The sequence below is a fragment of the Pseudophryne corroboree genome, chromosome 4 (genome assembly GCF_028390025.1).
Source record: "Pseudophryne corroboree isolate aPseCor3 chromosome 4, aPseCor3.hap2, whole genome shotgun sequence".
Taxonomy (NCBI): Eukaryota; Metazoa; Chordata; class Amphibia; order Anura; family Myobatrachidae; genus Pseudophryne; species Pseudophryne corroboree.
This window is the reverse complement of record NC_086447.1, coordinates 466235436-466252955: the sequence shown is the minus strand read 5'-3', so window position 1 is coordinate 466252955 and position 17520 is coordinate 466235436. Positions and strand designations below refer to the sequence as shown.

Below are 17520 nucleotides of genomic sequence, written 5' to 3'. Positions count from 1 at the left end.
GCGGACTCGGGGATGGTGGGCGGTCGTCTCAAAAATTACAGCGCGCAGTGGGCTCACTCGCAGGTAGATCCCTGGATCCTGCAGATAATATCTCAAGGGTACAGGTTGGAATTAGAGACGGATCCACCTCGCCGTTTCCTGAAGTCTGCTTTACCAACGTCCCCCTCCGAAAGGGAGACGGTTTTGGAAGCCATTCACAAGCTGTACTCTCAGCAGGTGATAGTCAAGGTACCTCTTCTACAACAAGGGAAGGGGTATTATTCCACTCTTTTTGTGGTACCGAAGCCGGATGGCTCGGTAAGGCCTATTCTAAATCTGAAGTCCTTGAACCTGTACATAAAGAAGTTCAAGTTCAAAATGGAGTCACTCAGAGCAGTGATAGCGAACCTGGAAGAGGGGGACTTTATGGTATCCTTGGACATCAAGGATGCGTATCTCCACGTTCCAATTTACCCCTCACACCAGGGGTACCTCAGGTTCGTTGTACAAAACTGTCACTATCAGTTTCAGACGCTGCCGTTCGGATTGTCCACGGCACCTCGGATCTTTACAAAGGTAATGGCCGAGATGATGATTCTTCTTCGAAGAAAAGGCGTATTAATTATCCCATACTTGGACGATCTCCTAATAAGGGCGAGGTCCAGAGAACAGCTAGAGATGGGATTAGCACTGTCTCAAGAAGTGCTAAAACAGCACGGGTGGATTCTGAATATTCCAAAATCCCAGTTAATGCCGACAACTCGTCTGCTGTTCCTAGGGATGATTCTGGACACGGTTCAGAAAAAGGTTTTTCTCCCGGAGGAAAAAGCCAAGGAGTTATCCGAGCTTGTCAGGAACCTCCTAAAACCAGGAAAGGTGTCTGTACATCAATGCACAAGAGTCCTGGGAAAAATGGTAGCTTCTTACGAAGCAATTCCATTCGGCAGATTCCACGCAAGAATTTTCCAAAGGGATCTGTTGGACAAATGGTCAGGGTCGCATCTTCAGATGCACCTACGGATAACCCTGTCTCCAAGGACAAGGGTGTCTCTTCTGTGGTGGTTGCAGAGTCCTCATCTATTGGAGGGCCGCAGATTCGGCATACAGGATTGGATCCTGGTGACCACGGACGCCAGCCTGAGAGGCTGGGGAGCAGTCACACAAGGAAGAAACTTCCAGGGAGTATGGACGAGCCTGGAAACGTCTCTTCACATAAACATTCTGGAACTAAGAGCAATATACAATGCTCTAAGCCAGGCAGAACCTCTGCTTCAGGGAAAACCGGTGTTGATCCAGTCGGACAACATCACGGCAGTCGCCCATGTGAACAGACAGGGCGGCACAAGAAGCAGGAGTGCAATGGCAGAAGCTGCAAGGATTCTTCGCTGGGCAGAGAATCATGTGATAGCGCTATCAGCAGTCTTCATCCCGGGAGTGGACAACTGGGAAGCAGACTTCCTCAGCAGACACGATCTTCACCCGGGAGAGTGGGGACTTCATCCAGAAGTCTTCCACATGCTGGTAACCCGTTGGGAAAGACCAATGGTGGACATGATGGCGTCTCGCCTCAACAAAAAACTGGACAGGTATTGCGCCAGGTCAAGAGATCCGCAGGCAATAGCTGTGGACGCGCTGGTAACGCCTTGGGTGTACCAGTCGGTGTATGTGTTTCCTCCTCTGCCTCTCATACCAAAAGTATTGAGAATTATACGGCAAAGAGGCGTAAGAACGATACTAGTGGTTCCGGATTGGCCAAGAAGGACTTGGTACCCGGAACTTCAAGAGATGATCACGGAAGATCCGTGGCCTCTACCTCTAAGGAGGGACTTGCTTCAGCAGGGTCCCTGTCTGTTTCAAGACTTACCGCGGCTGCGTTTGACGGCATGGCGGTTGAACGCCGGATCCTAATGGAAAAAGGCATGCCGGAAGAAGTCATTCCTACTTTGATTAAAGCAAGGAAAGAAGTAACCGTGCAACATTATCACCGAATTTGGCGAAAATATGTTGCGTGGTGCGAAGATCGGAGTGCTCCGACGGAGGAATTTCAACTGGGTCGATTCCTACATTTCCTGCAATCAGGATTGTCTATGGGTCTCAAATTGGGATCTATTAAGGTTCAAATTTCGGCCCTGTCGATTTTCTTTCAAAAAGAATTGGCTTCAGTCCCTGAAGTCCAGACCTTTGTGAAGGGAGTGCTGCATATACAGCCTCCTGTGGTGCCTCCAGTGGCACCGTGGGATCTCAATGTAGTTTTGGATTTTCTAAAATCTCATTGGTTTGAACCACTAAATAAGGTGGATTTGAAATATCTCACTTGGAAAGTGACCATGCTTCTAGCCCTGGCTTCTGCCAGGAGAGTGTCAGAATTGGCAGCTTTATCTTACAAAAGCCCATATCTGATTTTCCATTCGGACAGGGCAGAACTGCGGACTCGTCCGCATTTTCTCCCTAAGGTGGTGTCAGCATTTCATCTGAACCAGCCTATTGTAGTGCCTGCGGCTACAAGTGACTTGGAGGACTCCAAGTTACTGGACGTTGTCAGAGCATTAAAAATATATATTGCAAGAACAGCTGGAGTCAGAAAATCTGACTCGTTGTTTATATTGTATGCACCCAACAAGATGGGTGCTCCTGCGTCTAAGCAGACGATTGCTCGTTGGATCTGTAGCACAATCCAACTGGCACATTCTGTGGCAGGCCTGCCACAGCCTAAATCTGTAAAGGCCCACTCCACAAGGAAGGTGGGCTCATCTTGGGCGGCTGCCCGAGGGGTCTCGGCATTACAACTTTGCCGAGCAGCTACGTGGTCAGGGGAGAACACGTTTGTAAAATTTTACAAATTTGATACTCTGGCTAAGGAGGACCTGGAGTTCTCTCATTCGGTGCTGCAGAGTCATCCGCACTCTCCCGCCCGTTTGGGAGCTTTGGTATAATCCCCATGGTCCTTTCAGGAACCCCAGCATCCACTAGGACGATAGAGAAAATAAGATTTTACTTACCGATAAATCTATTTCTCGGAGTCCGTAGTGGATGCTGGGCGCCCATCCCAAGTGCGGATTATCTGCATAAATTGTACATAGTTATTGTTAACTTATTCGGGTTATTGTTGTAGGAAGCCATCTTTCAGAGGCTCCGCTGTTATCATACTGTTAACTGGGTTTAGATCACAAGTTGTACGGTGTGATTGGTGTGGCTGGTATGAGTCTTACCCGGGATTCAAAATCCTCCCTTATTGTGTACGCTCGTCCGGGCACAGTACCTAACTGGAGTCTGGAGGAGGGTCATAGGGGGAGGAGCCAGTGCACACCACCTGATCGGAAAAAGCTTTACTTTTTGTGCCCTGTCTCCTGCGGAGCCGCTATCCCCCATGGTCCTTTCAGGAACCCCAGCATCCACTACGGACTCCGAGAAATAGATTTATCGGTAAGTAAAATCTTATTTTCTCGTAGTCTGTAGTGGATGCTGGGCGCCGGTCCCAAGTGCGGACTCTCTGCAATACATGTATATAGTTATTGCTTAACTAAAGGGTTATTGTTATGAGCCATCTGTTTCTGAGGCTCAGTTGTTGTTCATACTGTTAACTGGGTGTGATTGGTGTGGCTGGTATGAGTCTTACCCTGGATTCCAAATCCTTTCCTTGTTGTGTCCGCTCTTCCGGGCACAGTTTCCTTAACTGAGGTCTGGAGGAGGGGCATAGAGGGAGGAGCCAGTGCACACCAGATAGTACCTAATCTTTCTTTTAGAGTGCCCAGTCTCCTGCAGAGACCGTCTATTCCCCATGGTCCTTACGGAGTTCCCAGCATCCACTACGGACTACGAGATATAGAATTACCGGTGAGTAAATTCTAATTTTAAAATTGTATATACTGTAACAGCTTTAGCGATGTGCCACGTCTAAATTGTTGCCTTTCGAAACTAAAATGTGCACCCCTTGTAATACACTGGGCTAATACCTGTATCCTGTTACCTGCGGTAATTGGCGCACAACAAAAATGGCTTTTAATGAGATTATTGCTCGATGGTTTTTTTGGGCTATCCTATTATAGCCCATTTTTAGTGTGCTGTAAATTACACTATACCACATGTAAACACACAGGTTCCACGAAATCCATCTTATATGTGTTTCTGCGTCAGTGATCGTGGCTTTGAAACACAGTTATCAGGGTTTTGGTTTCGCCTGCCTGATGCAGGCTGAACAAAATTCCCCAATAAGTGCTACTAGGATAGCCTTGGACGACTTAATCTTGCATCTTATTGGATACCTGCCTATGTCTGTACAGATTTTGCAGCACTTAAAGCAATGCCAAATTTCACAATATTGCACACTTGGAGCATGAAAACATACTGCATTGGCTGGCCTACTGAGTGGCTTACTATGAATTGGCTGGTCCTACGCTGTGGCTTACTGTGAATTGGCCGGTCCTACGCTTTGGCTTACTGTGAATTGGCCGGTCCTACGCTGTGGCTTACTATGAATTGGCCGGTCCTACGCTGTGGCTTACTATGAATTGGCCGGTCCTACGCTGTGGCTTACTATGAATTGGCTGGTTCTACGCTGTGGCTTACTATGAATTGGCTGGTCCTACGCTGTGGCTTACTGTGAATTGGTCGGTCCTACGCTGTGGCTTACTGTGAATTGGCTGGTCCTACGCTGTGGCTTACTGTGAATTGGCCGGTCCTGCGCTGTGGCTTTGGCCATTCCGACCTTGTGGCTTACTATGAATTGGCCGGTCCTACTATCTCACATAAGTGAGTGCAAGAGATGGGCATGTGTCTGGGGACTTTATTGTGGTCTATAGAGGTTTTCGTACATTCTGTATGGGGATGATAATCTGGCTCCTAGATTTTAGAAAAAAAATATTGAGCAGTGTCCTAATGGAGGTAGGCATGTGATGTAGTCAGTGAAATACAGTGATTAAATGCTGCAGATGTACACAATTATGGACTGAATAATGTCTTGTGTGAGCGGAAGGGTTGAATCTTTAAATAAATGTTATATATATATATATGTGATGGCACATAGATGTATAAATCTATAAGAGATGCGCACTTCAAAATGAAAACGTGCAGTCCTTGGTGGTCAACACTCTGCCCTAAATCGAAAGTCCCAGAGTGTACACTAAAGCTGACTGTTACTGAATGACACGAATTTCCACACCATCCGTAGCTTAGTAGCAGAGTTCTATAGCAGAGCCACAGCTGAATTTCTGCATCAGGTAACTGGGGACCCCCTCTATGCTGTATGTGGTGTGGGTATAGTATGGAGCAGACAGGGGACTGTCTATAACGTTTTTAAAACTGGTTGTTGTAGCTGCCTTGAAGATTGTCACCTTTGTAATTGGATGAAAAGCTTAGTTCCCTCACGTTTTGCTTTTGGAAAATGTACCTTTTTTAGATTATATATGTGCTATTCCTGGGAAGCATGCAGTTTAGTTTAAAGTAATCCTTTCATCACTGGGACGGAACAACCATTTAATTTTAAATGCTACTTTAGTTTCTGTGGGATCTGTTTTAGGCCTCATCCTTATGTTAGTCAGACAATGCATTGAAATGATTCTGTTTTTGTCTGTAGGCAGAGTGGTTTACGAAGAGTTCAGCAGAAATGTGGGATCAAGGTGGACAGCCTTGGCAACAGTGGCCATTGAATCAGCAGCAATGGATGGAGTCGTTTCAGCACCAGCAGGATCCAAGTAAGTATTTGGTTGGAGTTCGCCATATAATATGTATAAAAATAATGAACACATTTCAGATATCCCAATTGATGTTTGAGTTGCTAGTAATATGATGTCAAGATGCTAGAGCAGTAATTGCCAGTCCCAAAAGCTAATAAATTGAATTAATGAATACACAGTTGCTGGCATTGTGCCGCAAAGCATCACGCAGTTGATTGGCTTCATGTATATTAGCCAACTACTCCTAACGGCACAAGTTTTCCTTTGCACCTCTGATATGATTGTACACATTGTGACATTTCATAATTGATCTTCACTGTCATGGACAATTGATGAATCCTGTAATAAAGAATTTAAACAATGCAAAAATACAGATTTCACAGTAAAACGCAGCAGAAATAAATGCTAAAGAAGCCTGGTGTAGCTTGTTTCTGTTACCGCTTTAAAACCATTCGTCAAAGTCGTCGATCATTGGCAGTGTTAACAAACTGCGAATTAGCGAATCAACTCCTTGGTCTGAAATTCAGCTTTTGGATTGATAAAGATGTTAAAACATAAGCTGACACCTTATTGCTGTCTTGGCTTTCCAGAATATAGTCATTTCAATTTAAGCCACAGCATTGCTGCTTTTTTGGCTTTGAGGTTTATTCACTTAAGGGTGGCTTTTCAAAGTCACTAATTATCTGTTTTGCCTGCCGAATTTAAAACTGCAGTACTGTTCAGTGTAAATCACCCCTGGTTTTTCACTTAATGGTGTTGCTTTTTTAAACTTTGTCCCCAGATCAGTGGTTGGAAGGTGCCCTAGTGCATATTAGGTTTTAACTGATAGACCCCCACTGAATGCAATGGATATTTCAGGAGGACATAGAAGTGAGGAAGTTCACATAACTTACAGGCCAGCTAGTAAGAGCTTGCATGCCACAAACTAGTTACGGAAATCAGGTCTACATTATGATGTCTTTGGCCTGTGAGTTTCTGCAGAGAGCTGCTGTAGTTCAGCTAAGTGGATATCTCTTCTGATGTGTACACTGTAAATAACCATCTTATTACAGAGCTATGCATATCACTATGTCCCTGTTTATATTAGCAAATCTTAATAGAAAAATTTTGTGCAACAGCATGTATATACAGTGTGTATGTATTTATTTTTCTCCTTCATCCACTAGGGGCCACTGGAGTGCAGATACAATGGGGAATAGTAGGTAGTAACTGGGGAGCTGGCACTTTAAATTTATAACCATGTGACTAGCTCCTCCCCTACTATGTCCCCCCTCTAAGCCAGACTTAGTTTAGTGCCCCAGGGAGCTGGTTCACTTGGGTTTTATCTGAAGAATTTTTTCTTTTTTCTTTCTTTTTATTTTTCTTACTTACACTCACAGACTGGCAGTTTTGCCACTGCCAGTCTGCACCGCGGGAGCTGCCGGCGGTGTCCCATCGCAGCTGCGTGCGGCTCGGGATGGGCCCCGGCTGAAGGAGACACTGAGCTCTCCTGAGCTGGCCGGACACCGCTGCCTGCGGCGTGTGTCGGGGCCACTCCACCAGCAGAAGATTCCGGCAGCGAGGCAGCGGTGAGTATCAGTAGCCGGACACCGCTGCGTGCGGCGCTTGTCAGGGCCGCTCCGTCAGCAGCGGATTCCGACAGCAATACGTGGCCGGACACCGCTGCGTGCGGCGAGTGTCGGGACCACTCCATCGGGACAGCGGTGAGTAAAATGTCTCCCCTTCCACTGTTGTATGGTTTTACATTTACAGTGTGCCCACTGTTTGTTTGCCCCAGTAAAACATGCCCTTTGCTTAAACTTTGAAATTGGCGCCATTGAGGTGGGGGCGGAGCTTTAGCCCGCTCTGCACAGTGCCCGCTCTGTGCAGAGGGCTCAGCGCTTCCCGGCCGTGGCATACATTGCCGGCGGGGGATACAGGACGCTCACCGCTTCAGCTACACTGAAGCGGGTTAGTTTTAAATTTGGCGCCGAAACGGGGGGGGGGGGGGGGGGGGGAGCTAACTCCCGCTCTGTACAGCGGGCTCAGCGCTCCCCGGCCGCTGCAGCATGCCGCTCACCGCTTCATTCACGGCGCTGAAAGCTCCTTCCCCTTCACTGACATAGTATCATGCCTGGCTGTACTGTGCATGATACATAAGGAGGGGAAGGACCTTAATCCCGCTTTCCTCAGCGGGCTCCCCGGCCGCGGCTCACAGCGCTCTATAGCCCAGAGGGTTCACATTTCCACATAGCTCTTGCCACATAACATTTTCCTTCGGCTTTTCTCGCAGGCTGGCCGCCATTTTGAGAAACGTGTTGCACCGGTTCTTCTTAATTTAGCGGTACACTTCCACTTGGTAATAATGCTATTGGTAATTTGGGGGACTGTGTGTGGCATCAGAAGAATAGCCGCTGTGGCTCAGTACGCTAATAGCGGGGACATTAAAAAAAACAAACAAAAAAAAAAACTTAAGAGGAGCTCTCATAGCCTAGTGGCTAAGACTCCTAACCCGCAGCACAGCGTTACCAGTTCAGGTCTCTGCTGCTCCAGACATAAGTTTATTTGAAACGTATCTGTCACTGCACGTTGTAGTGCAGACGTTACATAGGGCTACGCTTCTTTAACCCACCTTTTCTCTTTTCGTTCGTATCACCTGGGACAGTCAGAGAAATCCCTGTTAGGTGTGGATTGTGCGGTGTAGCCATCTGCTTAGTACTCAACGCAGCTGCAGGACACTCCTGTTTAAACAGCTCAGATTATGCAGATGAGAGGCCTCTCTTTAAGGAGGCGAGAGATGTCCAGGATACTGATTATGTTTCGGTGGAGTCTGAACCAGTATCTCAGGATATTGAGGCATATTGAACAGTAGTTCGTCTGGTGCTGCAGGTAAAGGAGTCGGACACTTCTGGTCCCTCGGGGTTTGACGCCAGGAGGAAATGACAGCGACTTGTTCAGTTTCGGATTAGCTGGGCATGCACCGGTAGGCGGCCGAGAGACATCCGAATTCACAATTTCAGATATCAAACAATGTTTGTTTGCCTATCCTTTTCCCACAGATAGCAGGAAACGATATCAGACCTCTCCAGTGTATACCCCTCAATGTATCGCCGGTCCAACAAGCTGCCGTTTTCCTGGGGCAACTGTGCTGAGGGATCCATCTGAGAGACACATATGCGACAGCAGGGGTTCGACCGTGTCCGGAGCAGGTAGGTTGTGGAACAATTGTCCTCTAGGTTACAGGATGATTTGCATCAGGATCAACTGATGCTTTGGGACAGATCAGAGTCACGATTCTGCTTTATATTCTTTTGAGGTCTCCACGGCTGTATACTCGGAACCTGCATTTTCGCTTGGGCTGTCTTAACCCGACGACCTCTGGGGCTGCGACAGGCGAACATGAATTCCTAATGGGCAGCTGGTTCACGGGAAGGAACTTCCTGCATGATTTCTCGGACCATTGGGGGTAAGTCCACTTTTCTTTCCCCTACTGCTGCCCCAGCTCCAAGACGGACCTTTACCGGTCTTTCCTTTAGATCTTTCCGTGCCCTTTCAGGGTTTCGACTCCATAACAGGGACGGTATCTCCGTCACCAAGGGATCTCATGGTAACAGGCTGAAGCAGAGGTTCAGCATCCTCGGTCCAGTCTGATTTTAGGTCATCAAACACACCCACCGCAGGTCAGACCTTCCTACCACCTGGGAGGTCCCAGGGTAGGCGCATGTCTGTGGTCTTCCTGGGAGGACTGGGAAGGTTTGGGCGGTTACAGACTCTATTTTGGAGTCCAACCGTCTCGGGGGTCCCTCGGCATGGGTCGGCCGGTTTACGAAGAAAGTCATACTGCAGGCGGCGCTCCAGATGCTTCTAACTGCAAAGGGTATTGATCCCTGTTTTCACATATCATTTGAATCGGGGCATTTCTCAGGCCTTTGTTTTCTTTTCCCGTGCCGAAGCCAGATGGCTCGGCCAGGCCTATTCAGTCTGTAATTACTAGTTTGAAGAAGAAAGGGGGTTTTTACGCTTCCCTTGTCTTCAGGGATGCCTGTTTACTGATTTCCGTTGGGTTTCCTCATGGGGCTTTTCTCAGGTTCGCATTACAGGATACTCGTTTTCCACTGTCAGTCCTTTCGGTCTCTCTTCCGCTCCCACAGTGTTCAGGAAGATCACAGAATGGCTCTTTTTCAAAGGCAGGGAGTGACGTTTGTTCCCTAATTGGACAATCTACTGCTGGAAACCCACTCTGCAGATTAGGTTGCTTCTGAATATCCGGAGGATCCAGGAACTTCTGATTCGACACGTGTCCAACTTATGCTCCTCGTAGACGGTTCTCAACTCTGTCCGTCAGAAGGATTTTTCCTTCCTCGGGACCAGTTACTCTTTTTCTTCAGTCAAGTTGCGACGCGGTGAGTGGTCGCCTACATTCCCCTCTGAAGTGGAGGACAACAATCTTCATTCCAGGTTAAGCCGCCAGGTCAGACACCCGGGTGAGGGGACATTCCCCGGAGTTTTGTCAGCTGGTCCGCTGTTGGCGGATATTTCGGATCGACCTCAGGGCGTTCTGACTGACTCTTTAACCCTTTACTATTCTCGGACGTGAGCTCTGGCGGCAGTAGCCGAGGAGGCCCTCACGGCTCCTTGGAGTTTCTGGTTAGTCTATTTTGCCTCCTTTTCTATTTCTACCTCACTTTCAGTGACACAGGAGGGGAGAATGCCCGCTAGTCCTCCCGGTGACTCCGGTTTGGCCGCGCATGACTTAAAAATCCACCCTGCACCTGTTGTCAGTACAGGAGCCTTGGCTCCTACCTCTGCAGGACTGTCTACTTCAACAGGGTCCTTTTTCTTTGTTCAGTCTTACACTGGTTTCGTTTAACGGCGTGACTATTCACAAGACCTCAGAAGTGAGGAGTTCCCTAGTTCGGTTATGCCTACTGGGCCCCGATTTCGGAAGTCGGTTACCTCTTCTCGCTTTTGCCACTTTTGGAAACTTTGTGGCCTAGTGTGGATAACTGGGGTTTTCCCCTTTTGGTTTTTCATTTAGCCGTCTTCTTTGGCTTCTCCGGGTGGTTTTCCCGGCTGCGCTTCAACTAGGTTGACCTGAATTTTAGGTCTCTGCTCTCTCGGTTTTCTTCCAAAAGAAATGAGCCTGGCGGCCGTAAGTTCGGGCTCTCTTTCAGGGAGTACTCTATTGGCAACTCCCCCTTTCGACTAGGGTTACGGCTGAGCTTCATACTCGGCGGTCGTTTCTTCCAGGGGTGATGTCCGTTTTTCATATAAATCTGACACTTGTGTTTTCGGCGCTCTTTGAATGTTGTCAGGGCTCGCTGACTCTCTCTACAGAGGTCTTCGGCTATTCGACGAATTGTTTTCTTCTTTTGTTCTGTACGATGCTCCCGTACTAAATAGCCGGGGTCCCAGCATAAGCTGGGCCGTTGGATACATCTGACCATCAGACAGTCTTATTTGGCGGTTGCTCGAGAGCCTCCGTTTTCCATTTCGGCGCACTCCGCGCGCTCTAGATGATCTTCGGGGGCGGCCGCCCACTGGGTTTCCATGAATGCTTTATGTTGCGACGTCGCTTAGTCGGGTCATCATACGTTGATTACGTTTTACGTATTTGACTTTTTTTTGCGGCCTCTGTGTCACAGGTTGGCTGATCGGTTTTGCAGGACTCTCAGCGCTCTCCCTCCCGTCTTGGGAGCTCTGGGACGTCCCCATTTTATCAGCACTCCAGTGGCCCCTAGTGGATGAAGGCGAAATCAGGATTTTGGTACTTACCGATAAATCCCTTTCTCCGATTCCACAGGGGCCACTGGACGCCCACCCAGCGCTGTTTCCTCCTACAATTATCGGGTTGCATGTCACTGTGTGACTACGCATTTTGTTTCCTATAACCTCTCACTGTATTTCCAGGTTTCCTTGGTGTTATCCTGTTTTAGTTGACTTAGCGAACCTCCTCTACTTTGACGTTGGTCTTTTCCAGCTCTCCTCGGGCACAGTTTTAACTAGACTGGCTTGGAGGGGGGACATAGTAGGGGAGGAGCTAGTCACATGGTTATAAATTTAAAGTGCCAGCTCCCCAGTTACTACCTACTATTCCCCGCTGTATCTGCACTCCAGTGGCCCCTGTGGAATCGGAGAAAGGGATTTATCGGTAAGTACCAAAATCCTGATTTAAGGTAAAATATGCACTCCTATAAATCACCAACCATCTATGCTGGGGTGTGTAGTCTCAAGCACCTCAGCCATATTGGATACCTTAATATATGGACAGCTGTTAGGTAGAGAGTACTGTAGGCCGTGGCTCCTAGCGCCCACTTCCTTGTTAGGTCATGCTGTCTAATTTTTGTCTGTGTGTTTGACGTACTTTTGGTTTCTGTGTTTCATCACGGAGTGCAACCCGGAAGTGCTCTCCCTCAATCCTGGTGAAGTGTCTTTGCTGCTGGCATTGATTGTGCACCCTGGGGGTGCTTCATTGGGCAGGCTGCTGTGATATTGATTATATTATGACTGATGGGGTATTTTGCGCTCATGATACAACTATGAAGGTTTTATAAACAGAGTGTGATAGAACATCACTTCAGGTGATGTCAGATGCGAGTGGTGCTTAGGGTGCTGACTAGGTATTTATAGGCCTGTGGAGGGGGTCACAGATAGGTTTACACTTCTCTCACGGGGTAACTGTGGTCTTGACAAAGGTCACTGTGCGGAACGGAATATTGACATCCCCATGTTGTTACGCTACTATGAGTGACTAAAGCTCTACGTCTGTTATCCTGTTGGTCACAGTTATGGGCTTCTATCATGGTGACGACTACACACCATGATTACCAATGTCCTTATCACATTCAGCATAGATAATCCATTGTATGATATGGATACAGTATTTTGTGTAAACCACTGTTTACCTCAAGTAAGAGTTAGTACCTTTCATCGCCTCCCCAACCTGTAATAGAGAATATGTGAATGTCACTGTAGCTTTTCAAAGCAAAAAAAGTTTGGTGTCAGAAAATGATGGCCCTCACCACTTTATTATACAAGAATTGTGCTCTTGATGTAAGGATCCTTGTACTCAGTCACCAGCATGTCCTATATTTCTCTAGCATCCATAAGGGGTATTGGGGCAATCTAGTACGATGGGGGTATAGACTGGGTCCAAAGGAGCCGGTGCACTTTAAATTTCTTCAACTAGGTGGGCTGGCTCCTCCCCTCTATGCCCCCTCCCACAGGCAGTTAAGAAAAAAGTGCCCTCAGGAGAGGATGCACACTCTGCAAGCTCCAGAGAGTTTTCTTCAGTTTCTTCTTAAATCTTTGTTATTTTTAGTATGCTGTTTGGGCAGCAGCATACCTGCACCATGGGAGTTAGGGGGACGGTCACCCGCCTTGCGAGGTGTCCATGTCTCTTCCCTGCTACAGGACCACCGTCCTGTTAGGTTGTTGTACAGTAGGACACTGCTCCTTTGCGGTCACAATTGCAGCACTCCGCACACCCTAATGATAGCCTGAAGGTGACATCAGTGGTGAGTACAAACCAGAGGCCCAGCTAAGGCGGTCTCCAGGTTCATGGTGCAGCAGAACTCGGGTGCGGCATACGGGAGGGTCAAGAGCCTTCCTGGCTGGGTGTCATTAAAAACATGTCTGATATGTCATCTCAGCTCACTGCTTATGCTCAAAAAACAATTGCAGCAGGCTGTTGCAGACCACCCCCTCCTTTCTAATTCAGGTTGCCTGCTTTACTCTCAGATTCAGATGAGGAAATACTGGAGGGGGGCGAGGAATTGGAACCTATTACTGGGGATTCCCCCTTTGCACAGGGTATTGAACCCCTCATTTTGGCTATACGGGACGTGTTAAAACTCCCTCTAGAGGACGCTCCGTCACAGCAGTCGTTTTTTCTTCACACAGAACAATCCCAGTGTCACTTTCCCTGATTCTGCAGAATTAGAGGACCTATTTAAGTTACCCTGGAAAAATCCAGATAAAAAATACCAAGTTTCAAAATGGTTTTTACACACTTTCTCATTTTTTTTCTGAAGGCAGAAAATTCTGGGAAGAAGGCTGTGGACGTTTCAGTCTCGCGTCTATCCAAGAAACCGGTGCTTCCAGCCCCTGGCTCCTTAACCATGAAGGAACCTGGGGATAGACTTTAGTGTAGTCTCTATCTTCCTATCTGCACAGCAGCGGGAATGTCTCAAAGACCGGTCATAGCAGGTTGCTGGATGACTCATGCCATTCATATCTGGGCTTCTCGGATTCAGGAGGGCCTCTCGGGGGCTATGCCCCTTGTCACTACAGTGACTCTTTTGAAGCACATTCAGGACACGGCACGTGTCGTGTGACTCTCTCAAGGAGATAGGACAATATTAATGCTAGGACCACTGCTATGGCAGTGTCTGCGTGCAGGGCTTTGTGGTTGCATCAATGGATAGCGGAAGCAGAATCCAAGCGCAGTGTCGAGTCTCTCCCCATTTCGGAGGAATGGCTCTTCTGGGTAGAATTGGATACGTGGATTTCTACAGTTACTGCGGGGAAATCCACGTCAATCTCCTCTGGGGCCACACTGGCTAGACGTTCCTACCCGGGGCCGTCTACCCAGTCCTTTCGGTCTAACAGGTTTAGATCTAGGGCCAGAGGTGCCTCCAACTCGGCTAGAGGCACCAGAGGTAAGACAAGAAAACCAGCGATCGCCAGTTCTCAGGAGAGCTCCGGTACTGCTTCCACTAAGGCCTAAACATGGCGGGGCACCCCCACCCCCAGAGGATCTCGAGGTGGGAGCTCAGCTGCGTTACTTCAGCCGCATCTGGGAAAGTTCCTACCAGGATACCTGGGTCAAGGACCTCATTTCTCAGGGCTACAAGCTGGAATTCGACAGTGCTTCTCCTAAACGATTTTTTTCAAATCAAACTTACCAGCTTTGGAGGATACGCGTGTTACGCTTCAACAGGCTATCCTAAAATTGGTACAATCCCAAGTCATTGTCCCAGTGCCGCTGCAACAACAGGCACAGGGTTACTACTCCAACCTGTTAGTGGTACCGAAACCGGACGGTTCGGTAAGACCCATTTTGAATCTTAAATCTTTGAACCCTTACCTAAAGGTTTTCAAGTTCAAGATGAAATCCTTGCGAGCAGTGATTGCGGGCATGGAAGAACGAGAGTTCGTGGTCTCCTTGGATATAAAAGACACCTATATCCATATCATGATTTGGCCACCTCATCAGGCTTACCTGAGGTTTGCCCTGCTGAACACTACCAGTTCCAGGCGCTACCCTTTAGCCTGTCCACAGCTACAAGGGTGTTCACGAAGGTGATGGCGGAGATGATGTTCCAACTCCGGGTCCAGGGGGTCAATTTTGTCCCTTACCTGGATGATCTCCTGATAAAAGCAAGATCCAGAGAGCTTTTATTGCTCCATATAGACCGCACTATCCAGCTTCTGTCACACCATGGGTGAATGCTCAATTTACAGAAGTCCCACCTGGAGCCAACTCAGCGGCTCCTGTTCCTTCGGAATGTTTGCTGGATACTGTGTCACAAAAAGTGTTCCTCCCTGAGGACAAGGCGAGAATACTTCAGGAGATGATCCGCATGGTTCTCCGGCCTACTCTGGTATCCACCCATCTTTGCATAAGATTGTTGGGGAAAATGGTTGCCTTGTATGAGGCGATCCAGTATGGAAGGTTCCATGCCAGGACTTTTCAATTGGATCTCCTGAGCAAGTGGTCCAGATCACATCTTCAGATGCACCGGATAATTCGGCTGTCACCTCAAGCCAGGATTTCTCTCGTTTGGTGGCTGCAGTCCTCCAACCTCCTGGAAGGCTGAACTTTCGGGATTCAGGATTGGATCCTCCTTAAGACGGATGTGAGTCTAAGAGGAAGGGGAGCTGTCACCCAGGGGGCTCAATTCCACTGCAGGTGGTCAGCCCATGAAGACCTCCTTCCGATCAACATTCTGGAACTTTGGGTGATCTACAGTGCTCTGCTACAGGCCTCTCCTCTACTCGGGGATCACGCGATCCAAGTACAGTTGGACAATGCCACAGCAGTGGCGTACATCAATCGAGAAGGAGGGACAAAAAGCAGGGCCTGCATACGAGAGGTGTCAAAGATATTCCTCTGGGCAGAAAGAAGTGCAAGAGCAATGTCTGCAGTCTTCATTCCGGGAGTACACAACTGGAAGCTGACTTACTGAGTCGCCACGCTCTCCACCCGGGAGAGTTGGGGGCTTCACCATCAGGTGTTTCAGCAGATCATCGACCGGTGGGGTTGCCCACAGATAGACATGGCTTCTCGACTCAACAAGAAGCTTCGTTGGTATTGCTCACGAACCAGGGGCCGTCAGATACCCGGACGTCGCCGTAGCCTTACTGGCTGGTCGTCTGATTCCATTGCTCCCAAGGGTGCTCAAGCGAATCAGAGTCCAGGCCATTGCGATTGCTCTGGGTTGGCCTCTGAGGGCTTGGTACGCGGGTCTTCTGGATATGTCCGAAGACCCTTGGCCTCTGCCACTGAGGAGATCTTCAACAAGGACCGTTCGTCTACCAGGTCCTACGACGGCTTCGTTTGACGGCATGGAGGTTGAGCGGAACATCCTAGCTCACGAGCCTTTCCAAAAAGGTTATTACTACCATGGTGCAGGCCAGGAAGCCTGTGACGTCAAAACACTATCATCATATCTGGAGGAGATATGTCTCTTGGTGCGAGGACCGCACATATCCGCCTGCAGAGTTTCACTTGGGACGGTTCCTCCGTTTCCTGCTGTCTGGTGTGGATAAGGGCTTGCGTCTGGGTTCCATTAAGGTCCAGATTTCAGCTCTCGATTTTCTTCCAGAAGAAATTGGTGGTATTGCCAGAAGTTCAGACCTCCTTGCAAGGGGTGCTTCACATTCAACCTCCTTTTGTGCCGCCCACGGCACCATGGGACTTTAATGTAGTGTTAGAATTTCTACAGTCCTCCTGGTTTGAACCTCTGACGACGGTAGAAGACAAGTACCTCACGTGAAAGACGGTGATGTTATTGGTCCTGGCTTCTGCTAGGCGTGTGTCAGAATTGGGGGGCCTTATCGTGTAAAAGCCCCTACTTGGTCTTTTTTGAGGACAGAGCGGAGCTCAGGACTAGGTAACAGTTCCTGCTGAAGGTAGTCTCTGCGTTCCACTTGAATCAACCTATTGTGGTTCTTTCAAGTTCTGGCACTTCTGCTCCTCCAGAGGCATTGGATGCTGTGTGAGCTTTGAAGATCTATGTCAAGAGAATGGCTCGTATCAAAAAAACGGATTCCTTGTTCGTGCTATATGATGCGCAGAAAAAGGGCTGCCTTGCTTCTAAGCAGTCAATTGCTCGTTGGCTTAGGCTTACTATCCAGGCCTATGTGTCGGCAGCCTTGACTGTTCCACAGTCTCTCTGAAGGCCCACTCTACAAGATCGGTGGGGTCTTCCTGGTGGCTGCCCGTGGAGTCTCTGCCTTGCAACTATGCTGAGCTGCTACCTGGTTGGGGAAGAACACCTTTGTGAAGTTCTACAGGTTTGATACCCTGGCCAATGAGGATTGGGACATCCCCATCATACTAGATTTCCCCAATATCCCTTATGGATGCTAGAGAAAATAGGATTTTAATACCTACCGGTAAATTCTTTTCTCGTAGACCATAAGGGATATTGGGCGCCCGCCTCAGTGCGTTGACTTTTCTGCAGGTTCTCTTTTCTATGGTTACCTGTTCAGCTGTTGCTGGTCGTTTTAGGTTAGTGGTGTGTAAATCTCACCACTCATTATTGTTTATTCCTTCTCTCAAGTATGTCCTTTCTCCTTCGGACACTGTTTTACCTATAACTGCCTGTGGGAGGGGGCATAGAGGGGAGGAGCCATCACAACCAGTTGAAGAAATTTTTAAGTG

At 48.3% G+C, this 17520-nt stretch overlaps 1 protein-coding gene across 4 annotated transcripts in view; it reads left to right on the top strand.

Annotated features, from left to right (window-relative positions):
* The window catches only part of PNISR (PNN interacting serine and arginine rich protein), a 53870-nt gene that overhangs the window by 11511 nt on the left and 24839 nt on the right, over positions 1-17520 (top strand). For all 4 annotated transcript variants that reach the window (XM_063917025.1, XM_063917029.1, XM_063917028.1 and 1 more), the window contains one exon: positions 5552-5669. In XM_063917025.1, the coding sequence (XP_063773095.1) occupies positions 5552-5669 (118 nt within the window). The remainder of the gene's footprint in view (positions 1-5551; positions 5670-17520) is intronic.